This window comes from Puma concolor, chromosome A2, assembly GCF_028749965.1.
Source record: "Puma concolor isolate L17-30 chromosome A2, mPumCon1.1.hap2, whole genome shotgun sequence".
Lineage (NCBI taxonomy): Eukaryota > Metazoa > Chordata > Mammalia > Carnivora > Felidae > Puma > Puma concolor.
Genome location: NC_141668.1, coordinates 168,503,538 through 168,530,379, shown reverse-complemented (window position 1 = coordinate 168,530,379; position 26,842 = coordinate 168,503,538). Strand labels below are relative to the sequence as shown.

Sequence of the window (26,842 nt, the reverse complement as noted above, 5' to 3'; positions counted from 1 at the left end):
ACTTCCCCTTAGCCTCCGATCTGGGGTCTGAACGGCCCCTTGTGGCCTTGTGGGGTTTTTTTTGTTTTTCCTCTTTTCCTTTTGGGCTCCTCTCTCTGCAACCCCCTGGTGCCTGATTGCGGAGGGCTGGGCGGCCGGTGGGGGACGGACAGATGGACGGGAAGTGGGGGGGCGGGGGGGAGGGTCGTTAGTAAACATGCCACGTGGAGCGGGTCACAGTTACTGTCACAGTGGCTGTTAGTCTGGGGGAGGAGAGGGGGCGGGGGAGGGGTGGGGACGACGAGGGCGCGTTAGTCGTTGACGCGGTGAAGAGACAGGACTTACCAAAGGTTTCTGAACGTTTACAACAGAGGGACAAGAAAAGAAAGCAGGAACATTAATGGGCGCTCGGCGGACGCCTGAATCCTCTCGGGGGGCGGGGGTGGGGGCGGGGCCGGGGGACGGACAATCAGATTGATTCCGATCAACAAAGCAGCTTCTGTTCGCGGAGCACCTAGTACGTGCCAGGAACAGATGGACCCCTTGGAGGAGGAGGCCACCGGGCAGCGAGTGGGGGCGGTAGGAACAGCCAGGAGGCCTTCAGGCAGGGGTGGCTCAGGGCGGGCTCCTCAGGGGAAGCGGGGAGAGAAAGCAAAGAGGAGTGCCCCAGCGAGTGTCAGCACGGTGGACCGCAACACACGCGAGCGCACGCCCGCGGGCACGTCCCTACCTCGCGTCTGCACGCAGGCGGCCTAGGGGTGGGGCCTCGACGTGTGCAGGCGGGGGCTCTCCCAGCGCCCGGGAGGGGCGGTAACGTGGGTGCACGAGCAGCCAAGATGCAGGGGGCAAGCCTTGCTCTGGGAGGGCGCGGGCGAGCCCACGCGCGGCTGGCGGGACCTGTGCTCAGTGTTGGCCCGCACTCGGGGTGGGGGGGGGGCGGGGGGCAGAAGCCGGTCAGGCCTGCGCCGGGGAGCCCAGACACGCACACGTGGACGCGTCACGAAGCAGGGGGGACGAGTGACACCACACACACACGCCCCCCCCCCGCCCCCCGAGACAGACAGACTCACAGATGGGGCACGTGGGTGCTATGCCGAGGCACAACCGTGGACTAGCCGTCCCAAGGTGGCCGAGGCCCTGGGCTCCCGCCCAGCCGGGGCGGGGACACACAGGCTGGGCTGCCCGTCTGTGTCTCGTCCCCTCCTTACTGCTTCAGTCTTGGAGATGCTCTCTGCCTGTAGCTCTCTGTGGCTCCCCACTGCCTTACCTGTCTGAGGCCTCCAACGTCCTCCGGAGAGGCTCACGGCCTCAGCACTGGAAATACTCACTGGCCCTTGCCTTAGACATCTCCCCTCTCTACTCTGGCCCGGCCGGACCCCGTTCTATCCTCACTGGACACGCCTACGCCTTCGGCAGAGAAGGCGCTCTCCCCCAACCGCCTCCCGTGCCGCGCCATTATCTTGACGGTCCGTGCCCCGGGACGTACCCAGTGGCTAGGCACAGAAGACGGCCGTCCTCACCATTCCCCGTGGCTCCCCACACCGCTGCCTTTCCGTCTCCCGTTAGTCCCCGGGGCTCGGGCCCCGGAGACGCTGCCCTCCCCCTATTGCCCTCTGTGGCTCCCGCATCCTCCCAGCCACCTGTGCTCACCTGACCGCAGCTGCTTTATGCGCCCGTTGCTGGCGCTGGGGTCCACGGGCAAGAAATCCTTGAACCAGGTGATCTCGGGGTCGGGGTTACCGCTAGCAGCACAGAGCATCGTAGCCGTCCGCGTCCGCTCCACCACCTTCAGCTGGGGGCCCATGTCGATGTTGGGGAAACCGGGGGGCAGCTGGTCCTCTGAGGGTGGGGACAGGGGAAGAACAGGGCGGGGGCCCAGTTGCCGCACGGCCAGCCCTCCAGGGCGGGCTCGGGCGCCGGCAGGATCTCGGTCCGGCCCCTGCCTGGCCGGGGGAGCTCCTGTGGCCTGTTTCCTCCTGTGAGACGTGGATCAGCGCCACATGACGGGGGCGGGCACCAGGCCAGACCAGAGCTTCTCACCCGGGGCGAGTCTGGGGATGTCTGGGCATATTCTGATCGCCACAGCTGGGGCGGGGACCGGGGATGTTTCTCGACACCCCATGATGCCCCTGCTGCCCCCCCCCCCCCCAAATGATCCAGCCCCGATATCAGCACCGCTGACCTCGGGGGTACTTTACAGCATCCAGAGGGAGTTTTAAAAACGTAAACCGCGGGCGTCTGGGTGACTCAGTCTGTTAAGTGTCTGACTCTTGGTTTCAGCTCAGGTCATGATCTCGCGGTTGTGGGTTCGAGCCCCGCGTCGGGCTCTGGGCTGACAGCTCGGAGCCTGGAGCCTGCCTCGGGTTCTGTGTCCCCCTCTCTCTCTGCCCCTCCCCTGCTCACGCTCTGTCCCTCTGTCTCTCTCAAAAATAAATATTTAAAAATACATAAAAACATCAACCGAACCCCACCCCTCCCCTGCCGCACGTCCACTGTGGTCCTCACCACCCTCCGGAGAGACCCAGGACCCTCGCCTCCCACTGCCCCACTGGTCTCGGCTGTCCCATTTTGAGCCTCCCTCACTCCAGAATATCTTAGTGACTGACTCTATTTATCGTGACGTATCTGTGTCACCGCTGTGTCCCCACTGCCCAGCGCAGGGCCCGGCACACAGTAGGCGCCCAATCAATGAGTGGAACGGCTCAGTCCCAGCTGCCATTAGCCTAGGAAAGTCACCACGCCTCCAGGTGTCAATGTCCCCGTTCCCTGGCCAAGGTCTAGTTTCTCTCCACGCTAAAGGGGGCAGGAGGGACACCAGGAGGAGAAAATGCCCCTCTCCCTGGAGACCCTCAGCCCCCAACGTCCAGTGACCGGCAGGCACATGGCCGCGGGCTGAGGCGATGAGGCGGGCCGGCTAAGTGCCAGGCGGCCTTCGTCTGCGAGCTTGAAAATCAGAGAGGACTCTGTGGCCTGATTGAGCTGGGGTCCTGCCACGGAAGGGAGGCGGCTCGGGGACCTCCCCCCGCCTCCACCTGCTGTCCCACCTCGGTTCTCCCTCTCCAGCACCTGGGCTCCAGGCCCCTTTTGCTCTGACCTCTAACACCTCCAGCTCCGGTCTGGCCTGCCATCCACAACGGACACAGGACTCCCCAGGCCCAGGGACCAGGCTCCTCAGTGCAAATCGAAACAGCCACTAGCCCCGTTGTGGCCAAAACGAGCCCTCCCGCCACCCATAATTCGTACGTCGGACCCCGAACCCCCGGGACCCCAGAATGTGATTATTTGGAGATCAGGTCTCTACGGGGGTGATTAAATTAGACTGAAGCCACTGGGGTGGGTCCTAATCCAATATGGTATCCTCACAAGGAGACGTGATGACACAGGTGTGCAGAGGGACGACCCCATGGGGACACGGGGAGAAGACGCCGTCTGCACGCCGCGGAGAGCAGCCCCACGAGGAAGCAGCCCCGTCCTGATCTCAGACCTCCCACCTCCAGGACCGGGAGAGAATACGTTAAGCCGCCCAGAGGGGGCGCTACGGCCCGTACTAGGAGAGGAGCTTTGGTGCCACCCGCCAGAGACCCCCAACCCTCCGCTCAGCATCTACGGTTTCCACGGGGCACATGCACCGGAGACGGAATGCAGCTAGTCGCAACGGCAAAAGGCCAGAGACAACCTAAACATCCCTCAACTCATTCCGTACAGGCTGGGTCTCCCCGCGGGACGCGATGCTGAAATACGCAGACGTCACCTTACGGAGCCTCAGACGCGTTGCTCGGTGCACAGGGATCAATGGGAAAGACGTACAGGCCAAGGATCAAAAACTACAGCCCCCGGGGCCAAATCCGGCCCCTTGCTCGTTTTTTGTGAATAAAGTTTTATTGGCACATGGCCACGCCCATCTGCGTCCCCATCACCTACGGCGGCTTTCCAGCTGGGGCAGCGGAGCTGAGATGTTGCGACAGAGAGCGTCTGGCCTGCAGAGTCAACGATATTTGCTCTCTGGCGTTTTACAGAGAATGCTTCCTGCCACCTGGATGTCGCTGCTATTTGTGAAAGAGAAACGACGTGCACGCATTTGCTTACGAATGCCCAGGAGGAGCAGACGCCTGGTGAGTGCTCTGGGGGACGGGACTGGGGGGCTGGGGAACAGGTTGGAAAAAAGCCCCCGTGGGGGAGAGGTCTGAGCCCCGGGCATACAGTCAGGGGACAGAAAGCCAAGATGGGGCCAGGGAGAGGCAGGCAGGCGTCGCACCGTCCTGTTTCTCCAGGGGGACGGGAAAGCGGTGGCCCGCGTCCAGCCGCGCGTGGAGGCCCGACGGCCCCAGTCCCAAGTCCCGTCCACTGCGTAACCAGGCGCCGTGCAGGTATTTTCCTGTGCCCTCCTCAAAGGTGGGAGCTATTTCACAGCGGGGGAAACTGAGGCTCGGACAGAAACATACCCGCCCCGGGTCCTACGGCCAGGACGCAGCAAGGCTGGGGCCCGGCTAAGCCCCGAGAAAACTAGGAGGGGCCGGCTGCAGAAGTCCCAACCCCCCAGACTGGACCCATTCGGGTCTGAGGAGCTGGCTGCACCCTGTCCAAGGTGGGTCAGGCCCGGTTTGCTCTTCTTCCTGGGCCTGAGGCCTGAACCCCAAAGGTGGTTCTGACCGGCTCCCGGTGGAGTCACGGGAAGTTTAGGCCCAGACCACCAGGCCTCAATTCCTGGAGCTCAAAGCCGGTGTGCGCCCACCCGGGAAGCATCCACACCCCACGCGTGCTCACACGTGAGCCCTTCCCGCGAGCGTGCAGCCCTCGGGGGTCCCCGTGAGTGCGTGTGGGCGGCAGCAGCAGGGTGGCGTCTGACGGCACCAGGAGCTCCTAATTAAACAAAAATGTTCGTCGCGTACCACATTGCGCCCGATTCCTCGGAGTTTAATTAAAACAACAGCACGGGAGGCGTGAGCGGGGTCCACAATCAGATGGTGGGGGGAGGGAGGCGGGGAGAGCCGGGCCCAAGAGCCCAGACCTTCCCCCGCTCAGCCGGGGGACCCTGCGGCTCGGGGCCCGGGTGGGGGACGCCCGGAGGACGGGCGCTCCTGGGTCAGAGGCCCCGGGGCTGGGCACCCGGCCCGGGCCCCGCGTCCTCCGGGCGGCCGGAGAGCGGAGCGCAGCCAAGGAGGCCTCGATGGGGGGCGGGGAGAGCAGACGGGTCTTTCCCAGACTCCCAGCGACTGGGCGGTTAATAGATTCACAGCGTGTCCTTTTAACTCTCCGAGCGCTTACAATGGAGGCTGGCACGGGACAGCGGGAGGCAGGCTGTTCCGTCTGTGCCCGGGAAAGGTCAGGGCAAGAATATCTATTGGGCAGAGGCGGGGCGGGCCGGGCTGGGCAGACTCCCCGCCCCCTCCCCCCCCCCACCAGGCCTCCCCCTGCAGGGTCTTGGGACCCACGCGAAAGAAAGTACGGGGCGTCCTGTTAAACAGACGGTGGGGGCAGAGCCTTCTGAGGGAGGGGCTCCGTGCAGATGACCCCCAGGGTCTGACGCAAAGTGGCCCTGACCCCCGGGGTCCGCTGCCCTGGGTGATGCCAGAGAATGCCACCCCGGGTAGCCACCTCCCACCAAAGGGCTGCCTGGGGCTCACGCTTAAAGCTAGGAGAGGGCCAGGGTGTCCCTGTAGGCGACAGGCAGGACCCACCCACCCGAGGGGCACAGAGGGGCTGGGTGGCAGCCGCCCGCTGAGCACCGGAGAAGAATGATGCCCGGTAACTGGTCAGCCAAGCGCTCCTTCCTGGTTCACGTAGCTACCCTTTGCGGCCAGCGTCATTTCCCTACTTGGGGGGTGAGGAAGTGCAGCTCAGAGGGGTTTATTAACTTGCCCGGGGCCACACAGCACTAGAGGCTAAAACCACCTTGCAACAGAGCGGGCAGAAGAGAGAGGCTGGGGTGGGGGGTGGGGGAGTCTGTGGCGAGGCTGTCTGAAGGAGGAGGCTTTTTGTAAGGAGACAGACATTTCCTGGTGCCCCCAGCCCCCCCCCCCCAAACGAGGCTTAGAAAACAGCCCAGCAAAGCAGGGTTCCTGAAGGATCTGTGTGAACGTATGGGAAGGCGGGGGTACCTGTTTGTGCCCGTCCATTCCTTTAGGGGAACCCCTTACTGACCCTGCCTATGTGGGCAGACACACCCCGGACTCCAGGGACACTATCTGCTCCTTGGGGACGGTCATCCGACCCAAGCTGGGCCACTGAGCAGTCATCCTGGGCCACCCCGTCCTCTCTTTGGGGTGGTGGCCCCAGAGCCTGGAGCGGATGGGGGGGAATCCCGAGGATACAGTCAATATGGAAGAAGACAAACCCTCCTCCCCCATTCATGCTCTGTCTCTCTCTGTCTCAAAAATAAATAAACATTAAAAAAAATTAAAAAAAAAAAAAAAAAAAGGGGGTGCCTGGGTGGCGCAGTCGGTTAAGCGGCCGACTTCAGCTCAGGTCATGATCTCACGGTTCGTGAGTTCGAGCCCTGCGTCAGGCTCTGGGCTGATGGCTCAGAGCCTGGAGCCTGCTTCCGATTCTGTGTCTCCCTCTCTCTCTCTGCCCCTCCCCCATTCATGCTCTGTCTCTCTCTGTCTCAAAAATAAATAAACATTAAAAAAAAATTTAAAAAAAAAAAAAAAAAGAAGAAGACAAACCCAGAGGCAGAGGGAGGGTGAGGGCTAAGAACACCGTACGAGCTCCTGGATCTAGCTGAACCTGAAGCCGGCCACAGCGTGGCCATTTTAATGACACGGATCGGCGAATTCCCTTTGTGACGTGAACCAGTTTGAGGTGGACCAGGCTCTTGTAATCAGAGGGACAAGATCGAGATGACGAATGGTGACAGTGCTAGTCCCTTAACGCGGCTCTCCTGCAAAGGCTCAGTAAATCCCTCCCGCCAGGCTCTGGACCCCGGTGGTGTGACGGGCTGGGGAAGGGACATCACGGTGCCCCAAAGAGACAAATCCAAAGCAAGACTTTCGATGCTTCTTCCTCTCAGGTTTGTCGCTCCCCCCCCCTCCCGCCGCACCTCCGCCCCCTCCCCCCCCCTGCCGGGAGGCCAGTACCTCGGAGGACAGTGAGTTTCGCGTGGACCGTGACCTCCCCGACCGAGTTCTGTGCCACGCACTCGTACACGTTCTCATCCCGGGGTGTCCGCAGCGGCTGGATCCTCAGCACGGCCCCCGCACTCTGGTCAAACTCGATCGTCTGCCGCGGGCGAGGGGAGAAAGGTGAGGCCGGCGACCGGGACGGGGGCCGGGCCTGCGTCCTCCACAGGCACCCTGTGCACAAATGCGCCACGGGCAGAGACTGGGCCCGGGGACGTGCAGGAGGGCGTGTGGGCATGTGGGTGCGTGAGCGGCACAGGGGAGTCCGTGTGGCAGGCGCGTGAATCGTGCCGCATGTACAAGTGCGGCTGATCCTGTGCGTGAGACGAGACAGAGAGGGCGGGGCCTTGCCTGAGCCGGGGCAGGCGGGGACACACGGCCGGGGAGGGGGGACAGTTGCTCTGGCCACGGAGGGTGGCGGCCCGTGTGACCCCCGGGAGACATTTCTGCGACGTCTGTGGCCGAGCTACGGCCGCCCCGCGTGCGGAGGGGGCTCTGCCACCCGACTGTCCCCCCTCGCCCCAGACTCACCTCAAAGCGTTGTGAATTGACCTTCTTGCCTTTCTTGTTCCAGGTCACCCGTGGCTTGGGGTCGCCCGTGGCCTGACACACGAAGGAGGCCACGCCCCCCGACACGCCGATCTGGTCCTTGGGTTCTTTGATGAACCTGGGGGGCTCTGGAGATACAGCAGGAAGAGGAGGGGTGTGGCGGGCCCAGGCAGGAGGCCAGGACCCCACGGGGCCACGCAGACGTGCCCTCTATCCCCGACCCAGCCACAAAGTACCACGTGGGCCCCGGGGAAGGGGAGGGAAAGGAGGAAGGCAGAGAAACGCTGAGTCCGAACGCCCTCCCCACGCCCACCCCCGAGACCACAGCCACACACGCTCCCATGTGTTCCCGAGGCACGGCGGATGGGGAGCCCTCCCCCAAGACTCTGGGGTCCTCAGACTTGGCACCTGGAGGCCCCCAGTGGCGCCCGGCCAAGCCCTGGAGGGTCCTTGGCCCTAAAGACTTGGAAGGAGGTGACTGGTCTGATCCCTGCTGGGACAGGTGGGGAAAGTGAGGCACCAAGGGATGTGAGGTCAGAGCCCGCATTTTCAACCCGGGGCTCCAGCCTCTCAATCCCTGGGAGGCGTCCGTCCCAACAAGAGGGGTCAGCGCTGGGAGCAGAAGTTCAGAAAGGGCGGTCTGGTTTCCTGAGGCCCAAGATGCTGACAAGCAGCACAGCAAGCAAGCACTTACTGGGCGCCTGGTGTATGCAGGGGGCTAGCTCCGCAACATTTCACCCTCGGACAGCGCTGAGTGCCGGGGCCGCCACGGTCCCCACACGATAAAACTTTAGGCACAGAGAAGCAAGGCTTTTGCTTCGACGCACGGCCAGCCGGCGGCCGAGCCGAGCCGTGAAACGGGCTGGCTCACAACTGACTCAGTCTCTCCAGAAGGTCTAAGGCGGGGCCTGCTGCGTCTTTAACCCCGTCCACAGCCTCAGCTCCGCCCCTTGGACACGTGACAGTGTCCCTGGCGTTACATCACCATTACTTTCTTTCTTACTGACTTTTCCCAGTAACCTCCAAATGGCCCAAAGGGACAACGGATTTCCTCTCCTAGCGATGCTACAATGTATCTCGTTCAACGAATTCAGTTACTCCCGAGACTTTTCCCAACAGCTTCCAGGGCCGGACGGGCTGGCAAGGTCCCTCGGAAAACAACGTCCGTATCCAACAAAAGGGGACCGGCTAAACGTATCCTGGGACCAGGGTGCGTCTCTCACTACTAGGGAAGGAACAGCAAGGGACAGATGTTGTCGCGTGGGAAAAAGGACAGCGGATGTTCCTGTTTGCGTGAAAAGAAACATAAAAAGGGCCAAAGAGAAATGGGGCGGGGGGGGGGGAGGGGGGGGAAGGGAGCACGTGCGTGTGCGGAGATGAGGGCCGCCCCAGGAGAGAAACCAGGCGGCTGGACACAGTGGGAGAAGCCCTTCCGACCTGGTACCTTTTTGAGATTTACAACTATTTAAAGATAAATAGAGGGGCGCCTGGGTGGCGCAGTCGGTTAAGCGTCCGACTTCAGCCAGGTCACGATCTCGCGGTCCGTGAGTTCGAGCCCCGCGTCAGGCTCTGGGCTGAGGGCTCAGAGCCTGGAGCCTGTTTCCGATTCTGTGTCTCCCTCTCTCTCTGCCCCTCCCCCGTTCATGCTCTGTCTCTCTGTGTCCCCAAAATAAATAAACGTTGAAAAAAAAATTAAAAAAAAAAAAAAAAAAAGATAAATAGAAATGATTTTTTTTTTTAATTTTTTAAAATGTTTATTTTTGAGGCGGGGGGGGGGGGGGGGACAGAGAGGGAGACACAGAATCCAAAGCAGGCTCCAGGCTCTGAGCTGTCAGCACAGAGCCCGACGTGGGGCTCGAACTCACGAACTGTGAGATCATGACCTGAGCTGAAGTTGGATGCTTAACCGACTGAGCCACCCAGACACCCCCGATAGAAAGGATTTTTTAAGTTTACTTATTTATTCTGAGAGAGAGAGAAAGAGAGAGAGTGCATACACACGGGAGGGGCAGAGAGAAGGAGAGAGAATCCCGAGCCTGATGTGGGGCTCGAACTCATGAACTGTGAGATCAGGACTTGAACGGAAACCAAGAGTTGGACGTTTAACTGACCGAGCCACCCAGGCGCCCCAGAAGGGATTTCTTAAGAAACAAGATTTTGAGGGCCCCCCCTGGGTGGCTCGGTGGGTTGGGCATCCGACTTTGGCTCAGGTCACGATCTCACCGTTCGTGAGTTCAAGCCCCGTGTCAGGCTCTGTGCCGTCAGCACAGAACCCCCTTCAGATCCTCTGTCCCCCTCTCTCTGCCCCTCCCCTGCTTGTACTCTCCCCCAAAACATGCATATTCTAAAAAAACGCAAGATTTGGATAAAAAGGTGAGCTGATAAAAGAAAAATATTAAGGAAGCAAAAGGCTGGGGTCCGAGGAGGAGCAGACAAGAGGCTGCCTCGAGCTACGTACAGCAATCCTGGGTCCCTAAGCCTCCGAGATCAAAGGAAACAGCAGAGGCCCACGTGGGTTCGCCTGGAAAATTCTGGATGCCTGGAAGCCTGAAGCAGCTCAAAGAGGCCTCGGGAGCCCAGTCTTGGTGCCCACAGGCCCCGGCTTCTCCCACCCACGGCTCAGGCGAGGCTTTGAACAAGGGGTGCCCATCCCAGTGGCCCGAGTGGCCTCGCCTCCCTTATTCAAAGCTCTGCTCCCCCTGATGTGACCGTGTGTGACTTTAGCGGCCATCTCTTGAAAACTGGCAGCCGTGTGCAGCCCCACGAAGCCGTGACTGTTCGTCATGTCGTGCAGATTCAGGGTTAAGAAGCTTCCGTGAGGTCACACGGCCCAGACGACACCACCCGGGTTTGAACCCGGGGTCTTTCTGTCCTCAGCCGCACGTCTTAAGCTCCTATCGCCTCCAGGCCGTGGGCCTGATTCAGATGTTTTGCTCCTTGCTGAGCCCGGGGCTGGGCCGGCCCCTCCCTGGCTCTGACGGCCTCGGTCGCCCCTCCTCCAAGCCTCGGGAACGGTGACTAGGGCCATATGTGTCCCCAGCCAGCGTCACGGAGGAAAGTCACTGTGGCCGGGGCAGGAATCTTACTTCTGGGGAAATCCTCTCTCGGGAGCCCCTGGAAGGAGGGTCGGAAGTGGGCTGCAGGAGGCATCCAGCTAGCCGTCGATGAGCCCAGACACGCTCCCCTAGGCCAGCACCTCCCCTGGGGAGCCTTCTCAGGTTACCACGGGCTGGGTCAGGAGCTCCTCTGTGCACACGGCCGCCTGGGCGTCCCCCCTCACAGCCTTGACCACGCTGGGCCAAGATACCTGGTCCCGTGCCACTCGGCAGGGTGGGCACGGGGCCGCCCCCACTCCCCGGTGACCCTTGAGAAAATGGGGCTCTTGACCTGAGCCCCCCCTCTCTGCAGGGCAGACGCCCTCCCAGGCTACCCCCAGGCGGCTCTGGGGTGACAGACACACAGCCTGGAAGAGACCTGTCTGCTCGCCACGCCCCCACGCCGACATTTCGTGTGGACGCCTGGAGTCTCCCGTCTAGACAAACCCTCCCCTCCTCCTCTTGGCAAAGGGCCCCCCCGCCCCGACACAAGAAAGGCACTCTGGGGTGCGGCCATCCGTCCCGGGCCAGGGGACACCCAGCGTGATGCTTTCGCCGGGGACCCAGAGAGGCAAAACCAAGGCTCAGAAAGGGTGAGACCTGCTGGGGGTCACCCAGCTTGTGATGGACGAGAAGCTCCTGGGACCCCACCTGGGGCCCGCGGCCCCTGAAAACAGCACCGTCGACGAACGGGGAGGTGGGTCCTCGGGACCGAGAGCGCCTCGGCGTCTCCGTGTCACCCACGAGGAGACCTGAGAGTCAGGGGGGTGATACGAACAGCACGGAGGCTGCGTGGAACGCTCCGGCCCGAGTTCTGTGTTTCCAGCTCGGGTTCTGCAGAGCAGAAGCCAGACCAGAGCCAGAGACCCCACCCGCCGGGCCCCTCCAACCCGCCTGGGCCTGCCCCACGGCATCCTGGGAAGGCCCCGCAGGACCAGAAGCCCTTGCTGGGGCACAACTTGCTCCTCTTGGAGCCGGCTGGGGGCTCCCGCTGCCCATGTGGGCCCTCTGTGGCCTGAGAGCCCCCACCCTCAGTGGCTCCCCGAGGACCGGGGCCATTCCCTGGAGCAGGCGGCGCAGCTCATGGTGCCTGTACCCCCCCCCCCCCCCCCCCCACCGCGGGGTCCCAGAGGACAGAGCGCCTGTGAAGCAGACCCGCCTCCGGGGGCAAGATGCCTCCGCCTCCGGGAGGAAGATCTGGGTCTGAGGGTCGGGCAGGAGCGACATCGCAAGTGACAGGGCAATAACGACCCAGGGCCCACCAACGGAGCGCCCCCTGAGCCAGCCCCAGCTGCCCACCTGGGTGACATTCTCCACCTGCTCACTGGGAGCAACGCAGTCACCTGGGCCCTGCCCTCACCCCGTCTGTGCTCCCTGCGGCGGCCACCAGAGGGCGCCCGTGAGCACCCGAGCCAGGTGCCGCCTTCCTCTGCCCGCAGCCCTCCAGGACTCCCACTCTCCCAGAGGAGAAGCCCCAAGTCCCCTCTGAGGCCCCCAAGGCCCTCCCCTCTTCCCTGTCTCCCCCTCGCTCACTCTACTCCAGCCACGCGGGCTTCCTCCAACATTCCTGGGTCCTGCCCCAGGGCCTTTGCATGTACTGTTCCCTCTGCTTCGGACACTTCCCCCCCCCCCCCAAATGCCCACAGGGTGCGCTTCTCAGCTCCCTTAGGTCTCTGCTCAGATGCCACCTCCTTCCCTGATGTTCCCCCATTCCTTCCTCTCTACACCCACATCCCCAGATGTCCACCATCCAACACACGCAGTGCTTCTCCCTCGCTAGATGATGAGCTCCGGAAAGGGGTGGGACGTTTTTGTCCTGCGTCTAAACCAGTGCTCGGCACACAGTAGGTGCTTATGAGAAACACACCGAATGAGGGAGAGCACAGATCTGCCGTGGGCACACGACAGAACCCAGGCCAGGGTAGTCCCCAAATTCTGTGGCCCCCTCAATCACAACGGGTCTCAGGCTCTGGCAGCCTCAGTTTCCCCAAGGCTGGCAAAAACCACCGCGGCAAGATGTCAAGGCAGTGACCCCATTATTTAACTCGCGTAAGTAAAACTCGTAATTCTCAGCTGGGGCGAGGCATTCTTGCCTGGGGTCACCTGTGGTCCGCACAACTGGGGGTGGGGGTGGGGGGCTCCTGGCGGAGAGTGGGTGGGGCCAGGGATGCTGCTATACCCTCCCCCCCCCCCCCCCCCGACAGTGCCCGGGACACCCGCCCCAGGGAACAAGCTGACCCTGCATTAAATAAATGAATGAGGGCCCCTGGGTGGCTCGGTCACTGGGCATCCGACTCTGGTTACAGCTCAGATCGTGACCTAACGGTTCACGGGATCGAGCCCCGCGTTGGGCTCCGTGCTGACAGCAGGGAGCCTGCGTGGGATTCTGTCTCCCTCTTTCTCCGCCCCTCCCCCACGTTCGTGATCTTTCTCGCTCTCTCTCAAAAATAAGTAAACGAACGAACGAACGAATGAAATACTAAAACACCTAGCGCCTTCGGCTTGCTGTTCCACCACCGGGAACAGAGCCCAGCGAGGCACAGGTCCTGGGAAGTGACCAGATGGATGACAGCCCGGCCGCGGCTGGAAGCTACTGGCCCGGGGGGGGGAGGGGGGGGGCGGGGAGCGTGGTGTTGACAGTCAGGAAACCGGGGCTCTCACAAAACACAGCCTGGCCACCTCCTGGCCGTCACGGAACGTCACTGTGGCTCAGTTCCCCCGTCTGTACGACGGGAACAGTGACAGCAGCGTTCATTCCGTCAGGCTGCGGTGGCTGATCTGAATGCGTTCGGCATTTGCTAAAAAAACAACACGAAAACAAGGAAAAGCACAAACAGACGCGGCAAGCGTGCGCGTCTCTGTGCTCACCCGGCGGCGGTAATTACCGCGCCCGTGGTAACGTGGGACCGTGGGCCTACTACGTGCCAAGCAGCACACGGGGCCTTATTGTGCGTCCTTGCCACAGGAATGCTGAGACGCGGACGTGTCTGAGTCTCATTCAGGTGGAAACGGGAGGCTGAGAGAGGTTGAGTCACCAGCCCGAGGTCACACAGCAGGCGACGGCAAAGCCAGGATTCGCACCCAGACTAACCGCAGATCCCTGCTTCCTTCCCGCTGCCCTGACGGATACCTCTGGGCCCCTGACGGTAGGTCAGGTCTCAGCGTGGGGCCCAGAGGTGACCCTCATTCTTTCCACGTTACCGCCAGTACCGAAGCCTCGCCCGCCCCCAGCGACACCAGCCCTTCTTCACCTCCAGGCCTTTCTCCGTGCTCGCGCCTTCACCAGTAACGCGCTTTCCACCAGCGAACTCCTACACACCCACAAAGCCCCAGCTCCAATGCCCCCTCTCCCAAGAAGCCTCCCCTGGCTCCACCTGTGGAAGGTCATGGAACCAGCACGCTCAGCTCTAAGCAGGCCAAGTCTGTATTTAGCACCCGGCTCGGCACAGAGCTGATGACCTTGTCGTTACTGGTATTGCTGTTTATGCCATCGTTATCCCTGGCCTCCGAACCTCCCAGGACCGGGGTCCGGTAGGCGCTTCAGGCAGCCTCATTCGTGGAGCACAGAGACCCGGGGAGGAGGCGGGGACACACGTCCACTCGCAAACGTGTACACTCAGAACGCCCGCACACCCCGCAGGAGGCGCTTACCTTCTGCCGTGCAGCCTCCGACCAGCAGGACCACGAGGAGGCCCACGGGACCGACCACAGAGGCCACTCCGGGGCCCCAGGCAGGCACCATGCTGGGCAGCTACCTGCGACCTCCGACCTCCGCCCTGGAGGGCGACGGCCCCCCCGGTCCCTCACGAAGAGGCCTCAGCGTCAGACGGGACAGCGTCTGCAGAGACAACGGAGGCGCCGTGAGAGGGGAGAGGGGCAATCCGGGGGGCCTTCGTGGCGGAGGGAGGAGAGGAGGGTCATGGGGTTGGGGGAAAGGGTTACGGGACAATGGGGCAGGGGTCGCGGGGCGCTGGGGAGGCAGAAGGAAGGTGCGTGTCCCCCCACATCCCCACCCTGAAACCCACCCTCCGTGTGACGGTGTTAGGAAGCAGGGCCTTTGGTCACAAGGGTGGGGCCCTCGGGAACGGGACTAGCCAGAGGGCCCCCTCAGCCCCTTTGCCTCGTGAGCACGGGGCCAGAGGACCCTTGATCTTGAACTCCCAGCCTCCAGAACCGTGAGACACACGGGGCTGCTGTTCGTAAGCCACGGGGCCTGTGGGATTTTGCGTGGCCGTCCCAGCGGCCTGAGACGGCCCCCCCCCCCCACCCCCGGCCGCTGGCTGAGTCCTGATCCCAGGTGAGCCCCCCCTCTGACGGAGCCCGGACCTCAGAGCCTCGCCGAGCCCCCAGGCAGGACGGAACACCAGTTTCCAGGCGTGCTCCGAGCACCGGCTCCTGCCCGCCCAGGCTGGGCCTCCGGAAAGACGAGGCCCCAGCTGGTGCTGCTGGCCGACTGGGCGCCCCACCTCGGCCCCGTTCAGCCCCCAGACAGATCGTCCCCCCGCCCACCTGCCGGCCCCTGCCCCCTGCCCTGTTCTAACGCCTCCGCGGCTCCTGCTGCCCCAGAGGAAGCTGCTTCTGCTGGGACTTCCTCTCCCGGAGGCGCAGCCACACGGAGCTCAGTCCCACCGGCGAGCCCTGGCCCTGCTGTGCCCTCTGCTGTCCCCCCACGGCTGCGTGACAGGTCTCAGCTCAGCTGTCGCTTCCTCCAGAAGCTCCCCTTCCCACCCCCGCCGCCCGGTTCACATCCCACAGCCTCCGACGTGAGTAAGGCCGCCCTCCGCACCTTCACCCCAGGGTGCAAATCACACGCGAACGCGCATCGCTCAGAATCGGTTCCTCCAAGGATCTGAGCTCTTCCAGGGTGGAAGGGCCCCTGGTCACAAAGCCCCCTCCCCAGTCTTCTCCGCTTTGGCCAGAGCCAGGGCAGAGGGCCGGGGAGAGGCAGGGAGGGGCCCAAGGATGAGGCCCCCCCGTGGCCGTGGCCGGGTCGGCCCCACGCCCGCCCCGGGCCGTGCCCCGGGCGGGTCCGGGCCATGACCACAGGGATAGGTGCCACATAATGATGGGGCAAGTCCCTGTGATTCTGGCTCCCAAAATACCCAGCTGCGGTCGCCTCGCCCGGCCCCAGAGGGGCCCCAGGAGGAGGCCGGGCTGGTGGTGGCCTGATCATGGCTCGGGGTCGGGGGTGGGGAAGCCAGGATGGGAGGGGGAGGGTCAGGGGGGCCCGCCCTGCACACAGTCAGACCAGACAGGGCGAAGGACGCCTGCACACGGGCCACAGACGGACCCCAGACACACGTGCGTTCGCACAGTCAGGCGACAGAGACGGGTCCGCGCGCGGAGTCGGGCAAATAACACCCGCACGCGGGCCACGAAACGGGCACAGAATCAGACCTCAGACGCACAGAGCCAGACGACACACACGCACAGGGTCGCGGGTGGGCCGACGAACCGCGTGAAAAGCGGGGTCAGATCCGGGCCAGCGGCTCCCGCGCACCCCGGACCCAGACGTGTGCCCGCGGTCAACCAGACGGACGCGCAGACAGGCACGCGGCCTCACCACAGACACACACGGCAGGTGGGTAAAGAGAAGCCCAGGGCACAGCCCCATCCCCTGTGCCCCCCGCCGTGGGCAAGAGGGGCCGAACAGGAAGGTGGGGGCCCCAGGTGGGGAAAAGGGCCCACAGCCAGCTGCCCACCGCTGGTCACGCCTGAGTGGGGGCGGGGGGGGCTCCGGCCCAGACAACACGGGTCAGCTGGGCGGGCCCTCGGAGAGCCTCTGGGGAAACTGAGGCCGCACAGAAAGCCTGCCCGGGGGAGGGGCGGGGGCTCAAACTCGGGGCTGCTGGGCCCACCACGGACCCCCGGGAGGGCGACCTCCTTCTCCCCCCTCTGCCTGCCCGCCCCCAGAATGCAGGCGTGGCGCAGAGGTCCCAGACGGGCCCCGTGCCCGGGAGGGGCTCCAGGAGCAGCCGCCTTCAGAACAGGGCGGCCCCTAATTACCCCCTGGCTCCCAGAGCCCCGGCCTCGCAGGGCCCACGCCTTCTCAACGTCTGGGCAGGACGGGGCTAATCCAGGCACGGGCGCCTCCAAATCTGCCACGCCAGCCCGTGGAGGAAGGGCGCAGCCCTGGGGGCGTCCAGGGCCCCGGACGGCACAGCGGGAAGGGGGGGCGGGAGGCGGGGAGGGGAGCGTCACACGCCCCACGGAAGGGACAAGGTTCCAGGCTCCCTCGGGCCCCCGTCCCCCTCTCCCCCTCTCCCCCTCCCCCCGGGGAACTTGCCACGAGGCGGGCCCCTGGCGCTGGCGGTGGGGTCTCCTGCAAGGCGTCAAGGAAAAACATCACCGAGTCCCATCAGCTCTGCCTTCCAACGCTAGCCGCTCTCTCACGTCTTACCCCTTCCTCCACCACCACCCGGTCCAGCCCCATCATCTACCACCGGGGCCAATGCACCCAGCTCCCGCCCACGCCCCCACAGTCCTCCCCCCGAAGCCACAGGGCGCCTGAATCAGATGCTGCTCTCCTCTGCCCACGCCCTTCCAGGGCTCCCACCTCCCCCGGGGCCAAAGCCCCAGGCCTCCCCTGAGTCCCCAGGCCCTGTGCCACCTGCCCCATCCTCTCCCTGTCCTTCCCTCCTCCCTCATTCTGCTCCAGCCATGCGGGCCTCCTTACTGTTCCTCCAACATGCCGGGCATGGTCCTGCCCCAGGGCCTTTGCATGTGCTGTGCCCGCTGCCCACATTTAATATCACTCGGCTGAAAATTAAAGGGCGAATGGGAACAGGGAGGGTGTCTCGGCACAAGGAACAGCACGAGGAAGGGCAAGAAACAGAACCCAGAGATCCTAGGAGAGGGAGGGGAGAGATTTGGGCAGAGAGGTAGGTATGGACTGGACCCACAGGGCATCGAGGAGCCCTTGGCAGCTCTGAGCTGGGAGGGACCTGGCCGGGTTGACACCTGACCGAGCCTCCTCCCTGCCCCTCTTGCGGTAAAGCACCCTGGGCCGCCAATCCTGCCCCTGTCGAGGAAAAGAAACTGAGGCAGGTGCACTGGGGCTGAATAAGGCGGCAAGCCCAAGCTCCTGGAGATGGCGTGGCCGTTAACAAGGAAGCAACCACCCGTGGGAGTCGCAGAAAATAACTCAGATGGCAAACGAGGCTGGGCTCTGGGGGAGGGGAGAGAGGGAGGAGAACCCTGGGGGGGGGGGGGCCCGCCCACCGCGCCGGGCCATCAGCGAGAGCGGCCTCCGTGGCAGGGGCTGCCTGTCGGAGGCAGGTGCCCCCCCCCCCCCTTCACAGATGAGAAAACTGAGGCTCACGGAGGCGCGGGGACTCGCCCCAGGCCCCTGGGTGGGACCTTGGGTCCAGAGCCCACGTTTAAACACATGACCGTGTCCTTCCCTGGCCGCTGTGTGATCTGAGGAGAGCAGATGATCCTCTCTGGGCCCAGCACAGGCTTCCGGGCTGCCTCTGGGGGCTCCGAGGCCTAGATAACAGGGCGTGGGTAGACACCCATTCTGGCCGGTCACCAGGGTGCGGGTCACGAGATCCCGGAGCCGGCCTCGTGTACCCACGCGGAGCAGGGAGCATAAAGGGGCAATTATGACCCAGGCCTGGGCAGCAAACAGGCTCGGTGCCACATGCACGAGGCTGTCCCCTGAGGCTCGAGGACACCCCAGTGCCTCTCCCTGCCCCCACCTTAGGGTCCGCCCTGGCCTGGGAGGGGCTCATGGGCACAAGCCACCCGCCAGGGGATTTCCACGGCCCATGGCCCACGGCCAGGGGCAGCAGGTAAGGCTGGAAACCAGGGAAGAGTCCCCAGCCCCGCACAACCTCCCCCGCCCCCCTACCCCCTCCCTCCTGCGCCCCCAGACTTTCCTCCTGCCCAGAATCCCTCTTCTGAGGCCTCAGAGACCCTCGAGGGTAGGACCTGCCGTTCCAGGCTTCCTGGATCCCTGTGTCACCAAAGCGTTAAGGAGGGTCCAAACACCTCTGGAGTCACTGGTGGCCTCAAAGCGGGTCCAGCCAAGCCCCTCTCCCCCTTGGGGCCTCAATGTCCCCCACCTCACCCAGGAAGAGGGCTCAGGGTGGGGCCGAGGAGGGCCCGCCCTGCCACCTTCCGAGAATGGGCTGAGACCAGCCAAGGGAGCCGCCTTTAATTAACCATCAAAACGCACTGGGTGCTGTGTCCCCAGGGGTCCCCCGCAGTCAGGAGTGGACAGGAGGGGCGGATAGGGAGCCAAGCCCAGCCCCACAGGGAGGAATGGGTAATGCCAGCTGGGTGTCCCCACTGTGTGCTGAGCCCTCTGACATGCCACCTGTGCGTCCTTCTGTTTGACAGATGAGGAAGTGAGCTCAGAGAGGGGCGGCTGTAAGGTGAGGGGCACACAGCTCGGAGGCCGCCCGGCTGGGCGAAGATCGCAGGCCAGAGGCCAGCTCTCGGTCGACCCCCGAGGTGCCCCGGCTGCCAACTCCACCCTTAAAGGTGTGATGCTGGGCCCACCCTGCTGCCCCTTCCCACAGACTACCACAGCCCCCAAGGGGCACTGGTCCGCCTCAGGCCTCTGGGCCTTTCGCAACACGGGCACCCTGACCCGGTACACCCTCCCCAAGCTGGCCCACCCGTGGACTCACCCTCCAGGGCAGAGCCACGGATGTCCCCACCCCAGACTGAATCTTGACCCCTCCGGACTCCTCCCCCTATCCCAGGACCCTTCCTCAGCCCAGCCCTGACCCACCGTCCTGGGGCTGGGAGTGGCCGTGTCTGACTCTGTCCCTCCTCTGCTCTCAAACATTCCATGGCTCCCATCGATGGCCATTAAAATCCAGACTCCTATCCTCAGCCTTCAGAACTGCTGACCCCATCGTGTTGCATGCCTAGCGCCTTGCTGGGCCAGGCTGGTGTCCCTAGCCACTGCCCTCTGGCTCACACAGGAGTAGGAGTACCTCTCAATCCTACTACCCAACACACCCTTCCTAATCCCCATCAAACTCCAGCGTTCACACCCATCCTCAGGTCTCAACTGAGCTGCCGCCCCCTCCAGGAAGCCCTCCTGGGTGTCCCAGCCTGGATCAAGGGCCCCCTCGGGGCTACCCCCACACCATGTGTGTCCCCCATCACAGGTCTGTCATCCTCCAAGATGGCAGCCCCGTCTGCACCCTGGGAACGTGCCCGGCCACTTGGCACTTTACCCACATCATCCCTGTGATCACATCCATTGCAGAGGGGGAAACCGAGGCCAGAGGGAGACATCACAGGAAGAAGAGGCTGACGAGGACACGGCCTCCAGCTGTAACTTACTCGCGTCTGCTCTGAGGGTTTGCTGCACACTTGGGGGTGGAGAGGAGGTTCAGGACAGGGCGGGCAGGACTTGGGTGGCTGGGACCCCTAGCCCCAAAGTCACACAGCAAGACCCTCTGGGTGGCCCACGGCTCTGAGAAGGAATCCTGGGAAGCAGGACGCTGGAGGCAACAAAAGGGGGTGCTGAGATATGGAGCTGGTAGGCAATGACGGGGGACAGAGGCGTGGAGCTTAGGGACAGGGGCAGGAAGTGGGAAAGTGGGAGCTGACCCCCCCCCAGTTCATTAAAGCCCCCAACAAGGTACAGCATTAACCTGAGATCTACAGACCCGAGGGGGTAGAGGGACAAGAGAGGAAAACTTTGTGAGTTTTTTTGGGGGGACCCCAGTCCGGTTCCCAGCGGAGGGATGCAGAACCCCGATCAGGGCGCCCCTGGGCTGGCAGAAGGCCGCCCGGACCCTGGCTCCGCCCCCAGGAGGGTGGGGGAGGAGGTCGGGCTGGGGGCCAGGCGGGGGAGGGGACCCCGCGGAGCATAACGGTCCGGAGTTTTCCTAAGTCCCAGCGACAGGCCTGAATTGGGGGCGGGGGGGAGGGGCGCCAGGCAGCAGGGGGCTGAGCTGTCCCTGGAGGGTGGCTGGACCGGCCCGAGCAGAGCGGAGGTGGGGGAGAACGCGGGGGTCCCCCCCCCCCATCCCGGGAGCCTGGAGGGGAGGCGAGGAGGGGGACAAAGCCCAGCGCAGCCCGGGCCTCGAGGCGGAAGGGGATCCGGGCGCACTCACCCCGCGGATCTCGGCGCGGAGATCGGGGCCCGGGCCCCCTCGGCTGGGCCCGCTGCCGCCCGTCCCTCGGTCCGCCCGGAGCGCGGCGCGCAGCGAGGACTCGGGAGAGGCCAAGGCCCCGCGAGCTCGGCCCGGGGGCGGGCCCGGGGGCGGGGACTGCAGGCGGGGCGGCCAGGGGGCGGGCCCAGGGAGGGGGCTCCGGAGCAGGGCGGGGCTCCGGAGCAGGGCGGGGCCCCGGCCGGAAGTGGGGCGGGGGGCAGCAGGAGGCGGCCTCCGAGGGGGTAACCGCGCTCCCCCAACGTGCACACGCACGAAGCGGTGCCCCAAGGGGCACAGCCCGAGATACCCCCCCGCTTCGTAAGCCTGATCCCAGAGGGAGCCCCCCCACCCCGCCCCCCCTTCTCTGGCAGGCGCTGATCGTGGCCATGGCAACGGATGAAGGGGCTGGATGCGGGACGCGGCGGCAGAGGGCTCCCCAAACACAGCCAAACACAGGAGGTCGGGGAAGGGGCAGAAAGATGCCCTCCCAGTCTGGGCTGGAAGACAGAGGCCACGCCCCCTGCACTCCGAGACCCCCCCCCCCCACCGAGGGTGGGGGAGGGGCGCGGGCAGAAAGCAGCTCCCCCCCGCCCTCCCCTGCTGGGGTCCGCTAGGATGAGCGGGGGACACCAAGGCAGAGGCCCCCACGCCAGCCACAGCCCTGAGGAGGGGGCGGAGAGTGCGCACAGGGCCAGATTGGAAACAGATGGGGCCACCGAGCCAGGTCCCAGACACCCCGGGGGGGGGGGGGGCGGGGGGGGCGGGAGGAGGAGGGGCAGCCCCACGCGGGCAGCCAATCCGGGCCTGCGCTGCCGCCCCGTGCGGGTTTGAAAACTCCGTCCGAGGGGCAGGGCATACAGAGGTCCCGCGGGCCCAGGGCGCTCGGGGAAGCGGTCAAGGAGGGCCAGGGACCCTGGCGGAGACCCAGGAGCCACCGCAGGGGGCCGGCTTCCCCTTCTGCTCCGATCCCTGGTGAAAATGCTTCCCGTTCCTTTAGGAACGTGTATTGATTGGGCTCTTAGTGTATACCGCAAACGGAGAAGGGGGAGAAAAGTTAGTTGCTCGCGGTCGGGAGGAACAGGGAGTCGAACCAAGGTTAGGGTCCAGAGGCTGAGCCCTTACCCACAATGCTGCAGGAGGCCTGGAGCCCAAAAAGAACAAATCGCTAAAATGTGAAGCCCCCTCTAGAAGCTCACTGCCCAGTGGCGAGAAGGAGGCCGGCAGCCCAGGGGAGACCCCGATCAAGTTCAGGGACAACCCCCTCCTCTGGTGGCCTTTCCACGCCCAGCTATGGCTGCCTTGGCCAGGGGTCCACCCCCCCACGGCTCCCCGGCATTGCTGCTGGGTGATCTGCCCTTCTGGCGCTCCGTGCCTCAGTTCCTCGCTCTGCGAAATGGAACATTTAACCCCACCTCCTCTGGCACTGGGGAGGCCCGTACCGGAGTCCCCAAAGTACCGAGCACACAGTAGGCGCTCTGCGAAGTGTGCGGCCGCAGACTGTTCACCTGCCCCCTTAGGTCCTACTAAGCTGTGACTCTTTGACATCTTCTCTCCCCCAGGGCCCGGACTCTGGGAGGCACACAGTAGGTGCTTTAGGAGGTGGGCCATCTGGCACCCCAGCATCACGCGGGGCATCCAGGAGGCGCTCTGTGTCAACACGGGTGTGGAGTCCCCCCAGTTCAGCAGGGCACACAGTGGGCCCTCAGGAAATGCAACCGGGAACACAGTAGGTGCTCTGTCCAGGCACAGGGCTCATGCAGACCTCGGTTTGAATCCAGGGACTCCCCACGCGATCTCCAGTAAGAACCCGTACCTCTCCGGGCCTCGGTTTCCCCATCTGTAACATAAGCCAGCTGTCAGCACGCCCAAGGCTGTGTGACGCGGGGCAAACATGCCGGAGGACCCGCCACCCTCCTCCCCAACTGGCCCTGCCCCGCCTGGGCCTCCTGCCCACGTCCCCCCGGAGATGACCTCTTGCCTCCCTGCGATGGTGGTGACCGCAGCGGGCTGGGAACACAGCCACCTCCCTGGTCAGGGTGGGGGGATCTGGGGCAGGAGTGAGGCCTGTATCTGGCCTCTCCCAGCGGAGGGGCCCATATCTGCACGGTGCCCTATTCACCCCTCATCGTGGCTCTGATCACCCCGTCTGTTAACTGCCTGGTACGGGTCCACCTCTCCCACCAGACTGGGGCCTCAGAGGGCAGCGCTGGGGCTGCCTCTGCCTTGATCAGAGCACATGCCCAGCACGGGGCCTGATGGCACACAGTAGGTGCTCAGCAAACATTTGCGTAAACAGTCAGGACCCTCCTCGCCCAGGAGAGGCCTCTCCAACCTTACTCTCCCCGCCAGAGGCCACACTCTATGGTGTCCTCGTGATGGATCCGTTTTCCCCCACGTTCTTTTTCGACACAAACATTTCTGAACACCAGGCCCAGGTGAGGCCCTGGGGACACGGCAGTGGCGAAGACTGACAAAGATCCCTGCCCTTAGGGAGCCGACACTCCAGCGCAGGCAACAGATGGGAAACAGAAGAGGTAACAACCACTGTGGGTCAGCTGGTGGTAAGTCCTACAAAGATTTACCCAAAAAAAAAAAAAAAAAAAAGTGTGTGGGGATATTCACGGTGGTGGGGTGTAGTATTAAAGAGGGGGCGTGGGGGGTAAGGTGGTGACATCTGAGCCAAGACCTGAAAGAGCTGAGAGAATATGAAGGAGACGTGGATGTTGGGGAGGAGCACTCCAGGCTGGGGGCACAGCCGGTGCAAAGGCCCTGAGGCAGGACGTGGCTGGCATGGGGGAGGGGGAGTGAGGAGGTCCGTGTAGCTGAAGCAGAGTGAGCGAGGGGGAGAGGGGGGGAGGGCTGAGAGAGGACGGGGAAGGTCATGCAGGGCCTTGGGGGAGACAGGAAGGACTTGGGTTTTTGCCTCAGGGGAGGCGTGAGCCCTGGAGGGATGTAGGCAGAGGGCAGGGGCGGACTGAGGTGCTCACAGGCGCCCTCTGGTGGCTGCTGCGGGGAGGACAGACTGGAGGCGGGGGGCCAGGGCCGAGGGGACCGCCGGGGCTCAGACCCGCGATAAGGGGGCTGAACCAGGTGGAAACAGAGTGGGGGGGGGGAACATTCTGGACAGACCGTGAAGGTAGGGCCGGCAGGTTTTTCCCAAGGGCTGATTCAAGCCCCTGGAAGGCTAGGACAGCCAGCTCCGGGCAGACCCTCCCGGCCGCGTGGCCCGGCCAGTGCCCTTGAGGGCCGACCCTGGGAGCCCCCTGAACACGCAGTTGTCGCCGTGTCCTCTGAATCCGCCCAGAAGGCAGCTGCCCTTGGGGAGGAGCGCGGGGCTCGATCACGTCAGCTCCCGCAGCTGGGACATTTGGGGGTAATTTTTTTCAAAATAACTTTCCTTCTAATTATAAAATAGGCGCGTGCAGCAGAAAATTAGGGAAAATCAGCATAAAGAAGAAAATAAGACTGGCTCCCAACCCACCCCTGGCCCGGAGAGACACCGCCGGCACGTGGTCGTGTTCATTCATTCTGTCCACAAACCAGTTATTGGGCACCTACTGTGTGCGGGGCTGAAGACCCGCCGGCCAGAGCCAGCTCCCCCCCCCACCCCCGGGGGGGCAGGGACGGGACACCCACAGAGCCGCGAACATGGTCCATAACATCATGCCGGGCGGTTACGCAAGAGGCCAAAAACAGAACAGGATTCACCGCGTGGCCCTGAAAGCCGGGAGAGGTCTGCAGGGGCCTCTCGGGGCGGCCGGGACGAAGTAAGCCAATCAGACATACAAACACCTATGGCGGAGTTTCCGGCAGGAGGAACAGCAAGTGCAAAGGTCCTGAGGTTGATTGCCTCCTCCCGGTCTCCTCCGGGTGCAAATGGGCACTCTTCCTTTCCGAGCGGGGATCAGTATTACGCGGCCAGTTGCCCCCAGAGTTTAATTGGTCCCCGCTGGATCTCCATTAGAAGCGACGTTGAGAGAGAGGGACCTCCACAGATGAGGCTGCGCCTCATCATTTCCCGCAGATAACTTCCCCCGGCAAAGGACGACTCCGCCGGGAGGCCCTCAAAGCCTTTGAAACGCGTCCTGATAGGGCTGTGGGCAAAACTGCACCCTGGGCACGTGTGGGCAGGACCCCCAGCCCCAGCCCTCCCCCGCCCCGCCCCGCGCCGTCCCACGTTCCTCACATTTGCGGCCAAAGTCCCTGAAAGTTTCATTGAGGGGCAGTCACCAAACTCCACGTCCTTTGCCTCCTGAGAAGAGACACTGGTTGGGCAGCTTTCTCTGTTCTCCTCTCCACCAGCTTGCCCCACGGCCCCTCCCACCCAGCATGGCACTCATGACCCGGGGCCCTGAGTGTGGACAGGCCAGAAGCCCACCTCGCCCACGCTCACATCAGGCTCCTGGCGCCGTGTCTGCCTGCCGGCTACACGGCAGGCAGACTGCCCACCACAGGCGCGCCCTGGCTCCCCGGCTGCCTTTCTCACCTGCTGGTTCCCCCGGGGCCCCCGCCTTCCTTTCCCTTTGGACAGATCCAGCAGGCGCGCCTTCAGGTGTGGCTGGATCCAGCAACTCTGCCCCCTTTCTCAGCCGACGGCAGCCCCATCCTTTCAAGTTTCCCTCCTAAATGTCTTGGGACTTCGTCCATGTTTCTCCATGCAGCCTTCCCGCCCTGCCCGGCTGGACCGGTGCGGTCACCTGGATCCCCCAGCTCCCGCCCTCAATGCCCGAAGCAGCTACCACAGGGCGCCCGTGAGCACCCGAGTCAGGTCTGGCCCTCCTGGGCGCACCAGCCCCCTGGCTGCTCCTCCAACCCACCGGGCCCAGCCCTGCCCCAGGGCCTTTGCACATGTCGTCTATGCCACCTGGAACATCTTCCCCGGATTTTCACGGCCGTTTCTTCCTCATCGTTCGGGTCTCCCTCAAACGTCACCTCCTCAGAGACGCCCTGACTAATCGCTGCAGCTCAGGCAGCCACCCTGTCACCGTTATCATACATCCTTCTAATTTTTTTTTTTTTTGTTTCTTCTCTCCACAACTTATTTTCTTCCGAAAGAATCACCTGTTTACTATCGAGATCTCCGCTGTCCCACGTGGAACGTTACGTTAAAAGTGGATAAAACTGAGCAAAATTTCAAATTCAGTTCACACTGGCCACGTTGCCAGCATGGCTGGGGGGGGAGGGGGGTCAGATGCAGCACATTTCTAGAGTCACAGAAAGTTCTGGGGGCCCCCCGCAGGAGACTGAAGTCGGGGAGGCGGGAAGGGTGGGGGGTGGGGCTGTGTCGGTTCTGCTCACGGCTGCGCCCCAGGGCCTGGCACGCAGTAGGTACTCCGTAAATGCTTTCTAAGTGACAGACTGAACACACGAATGGCTTAAGCGACTTCGGGAAGCCCGGAGGGGCCGCTTTGCGAGACGGGGCAGAGGCCGGAAGCCACCATCTGGGGCCACAAGCTGCGGTCTGACCCTGGGTCTCTACCTGGCTTGCAAACCAGCCGCCACATAAAGGGCCGCTCCAGCCCCGAGGGCAGAAATGTGCCCACTGCTGCCCGAGCCATAGCCAGCCTCCACTCTGCAGCTGACTCAGCTCTAGAAGGCGATAGAAGGAGGACTCCCCGTGCCAGGCCCGGTCCTGCCTGGCACCCCATCTCCCACCTGAAACCAGCCGCGGTTGGCTTCTTGGATCTGGCTGTGTCCTCTCTGCACTCGCCAGGTCCCCAGTGAGGACGTGCCTGGTGTCCCCCCCCCCCAAATCCTCCCCTCCTCTGCCACATCCCCAAATCCCTCATTAAATCTCTCATTCAACTGGCTCATGCCTCTCCCTTAAACTAATTTACTTTAGGAACTCGGTAATGCCGGGCGCTAACTGCCAAGCCTTGAAAGTCGCCAGAAAAAAATTGTTACAATGAAAATATGTACCCAGTTCTCCTATTTTCCCTGGATACTGTTGCTAAAGCCAGCAGCCGGCGTGGTTATAAAG

General features: G+C 63.6%; 1 protein-coding gene across 28 annotated transcripts in view; it reads right to left on the bottom strand.

Annotated features, from left to right (window-relative positions):
* Nucleotides 1–26,842, bottom strand: part of PTPRS (protein tyrosine phosphatase receptor type S) — a 95,649-nt gene that overhangs the window by 46,057 nt on the left and 22,750 nt on the right. For 27 of the 28 annotated variants that reach the window (XM_086699369.1, XM_086699381.1, XM_086699372.1 and 24 more), the window contains exons 1-5: nt 20,824–20,964; nt 14,393–14,579; nt 7,629–7,774; nt 7,056–7,197; nt 1,630–1,818 (exon numbers count right to left, since the gene is read on the bottom strand). In XM_086699369.1, the coding sequence (XP_086555495.1) occupies nt 1,630–1,818; nt 7,056–7,197; nt 7,629–7,774; nt 14,393–14,483 (568 nt within the window). In that variant the 5' untranslated portion in view covers nt 14,484–14,579; nt 20,824–20,964. Of the gene's footprint in view, nt 1–1,629; nt 1,819–7,055; nt 7,198–7,628; nt 7,775–14,392; nt 14,580–20,823; nt 20,965–26,842 lie in introns of those variants that run through there. The other variant, XM_086699370.1, reaches the window with a different exon arrangement.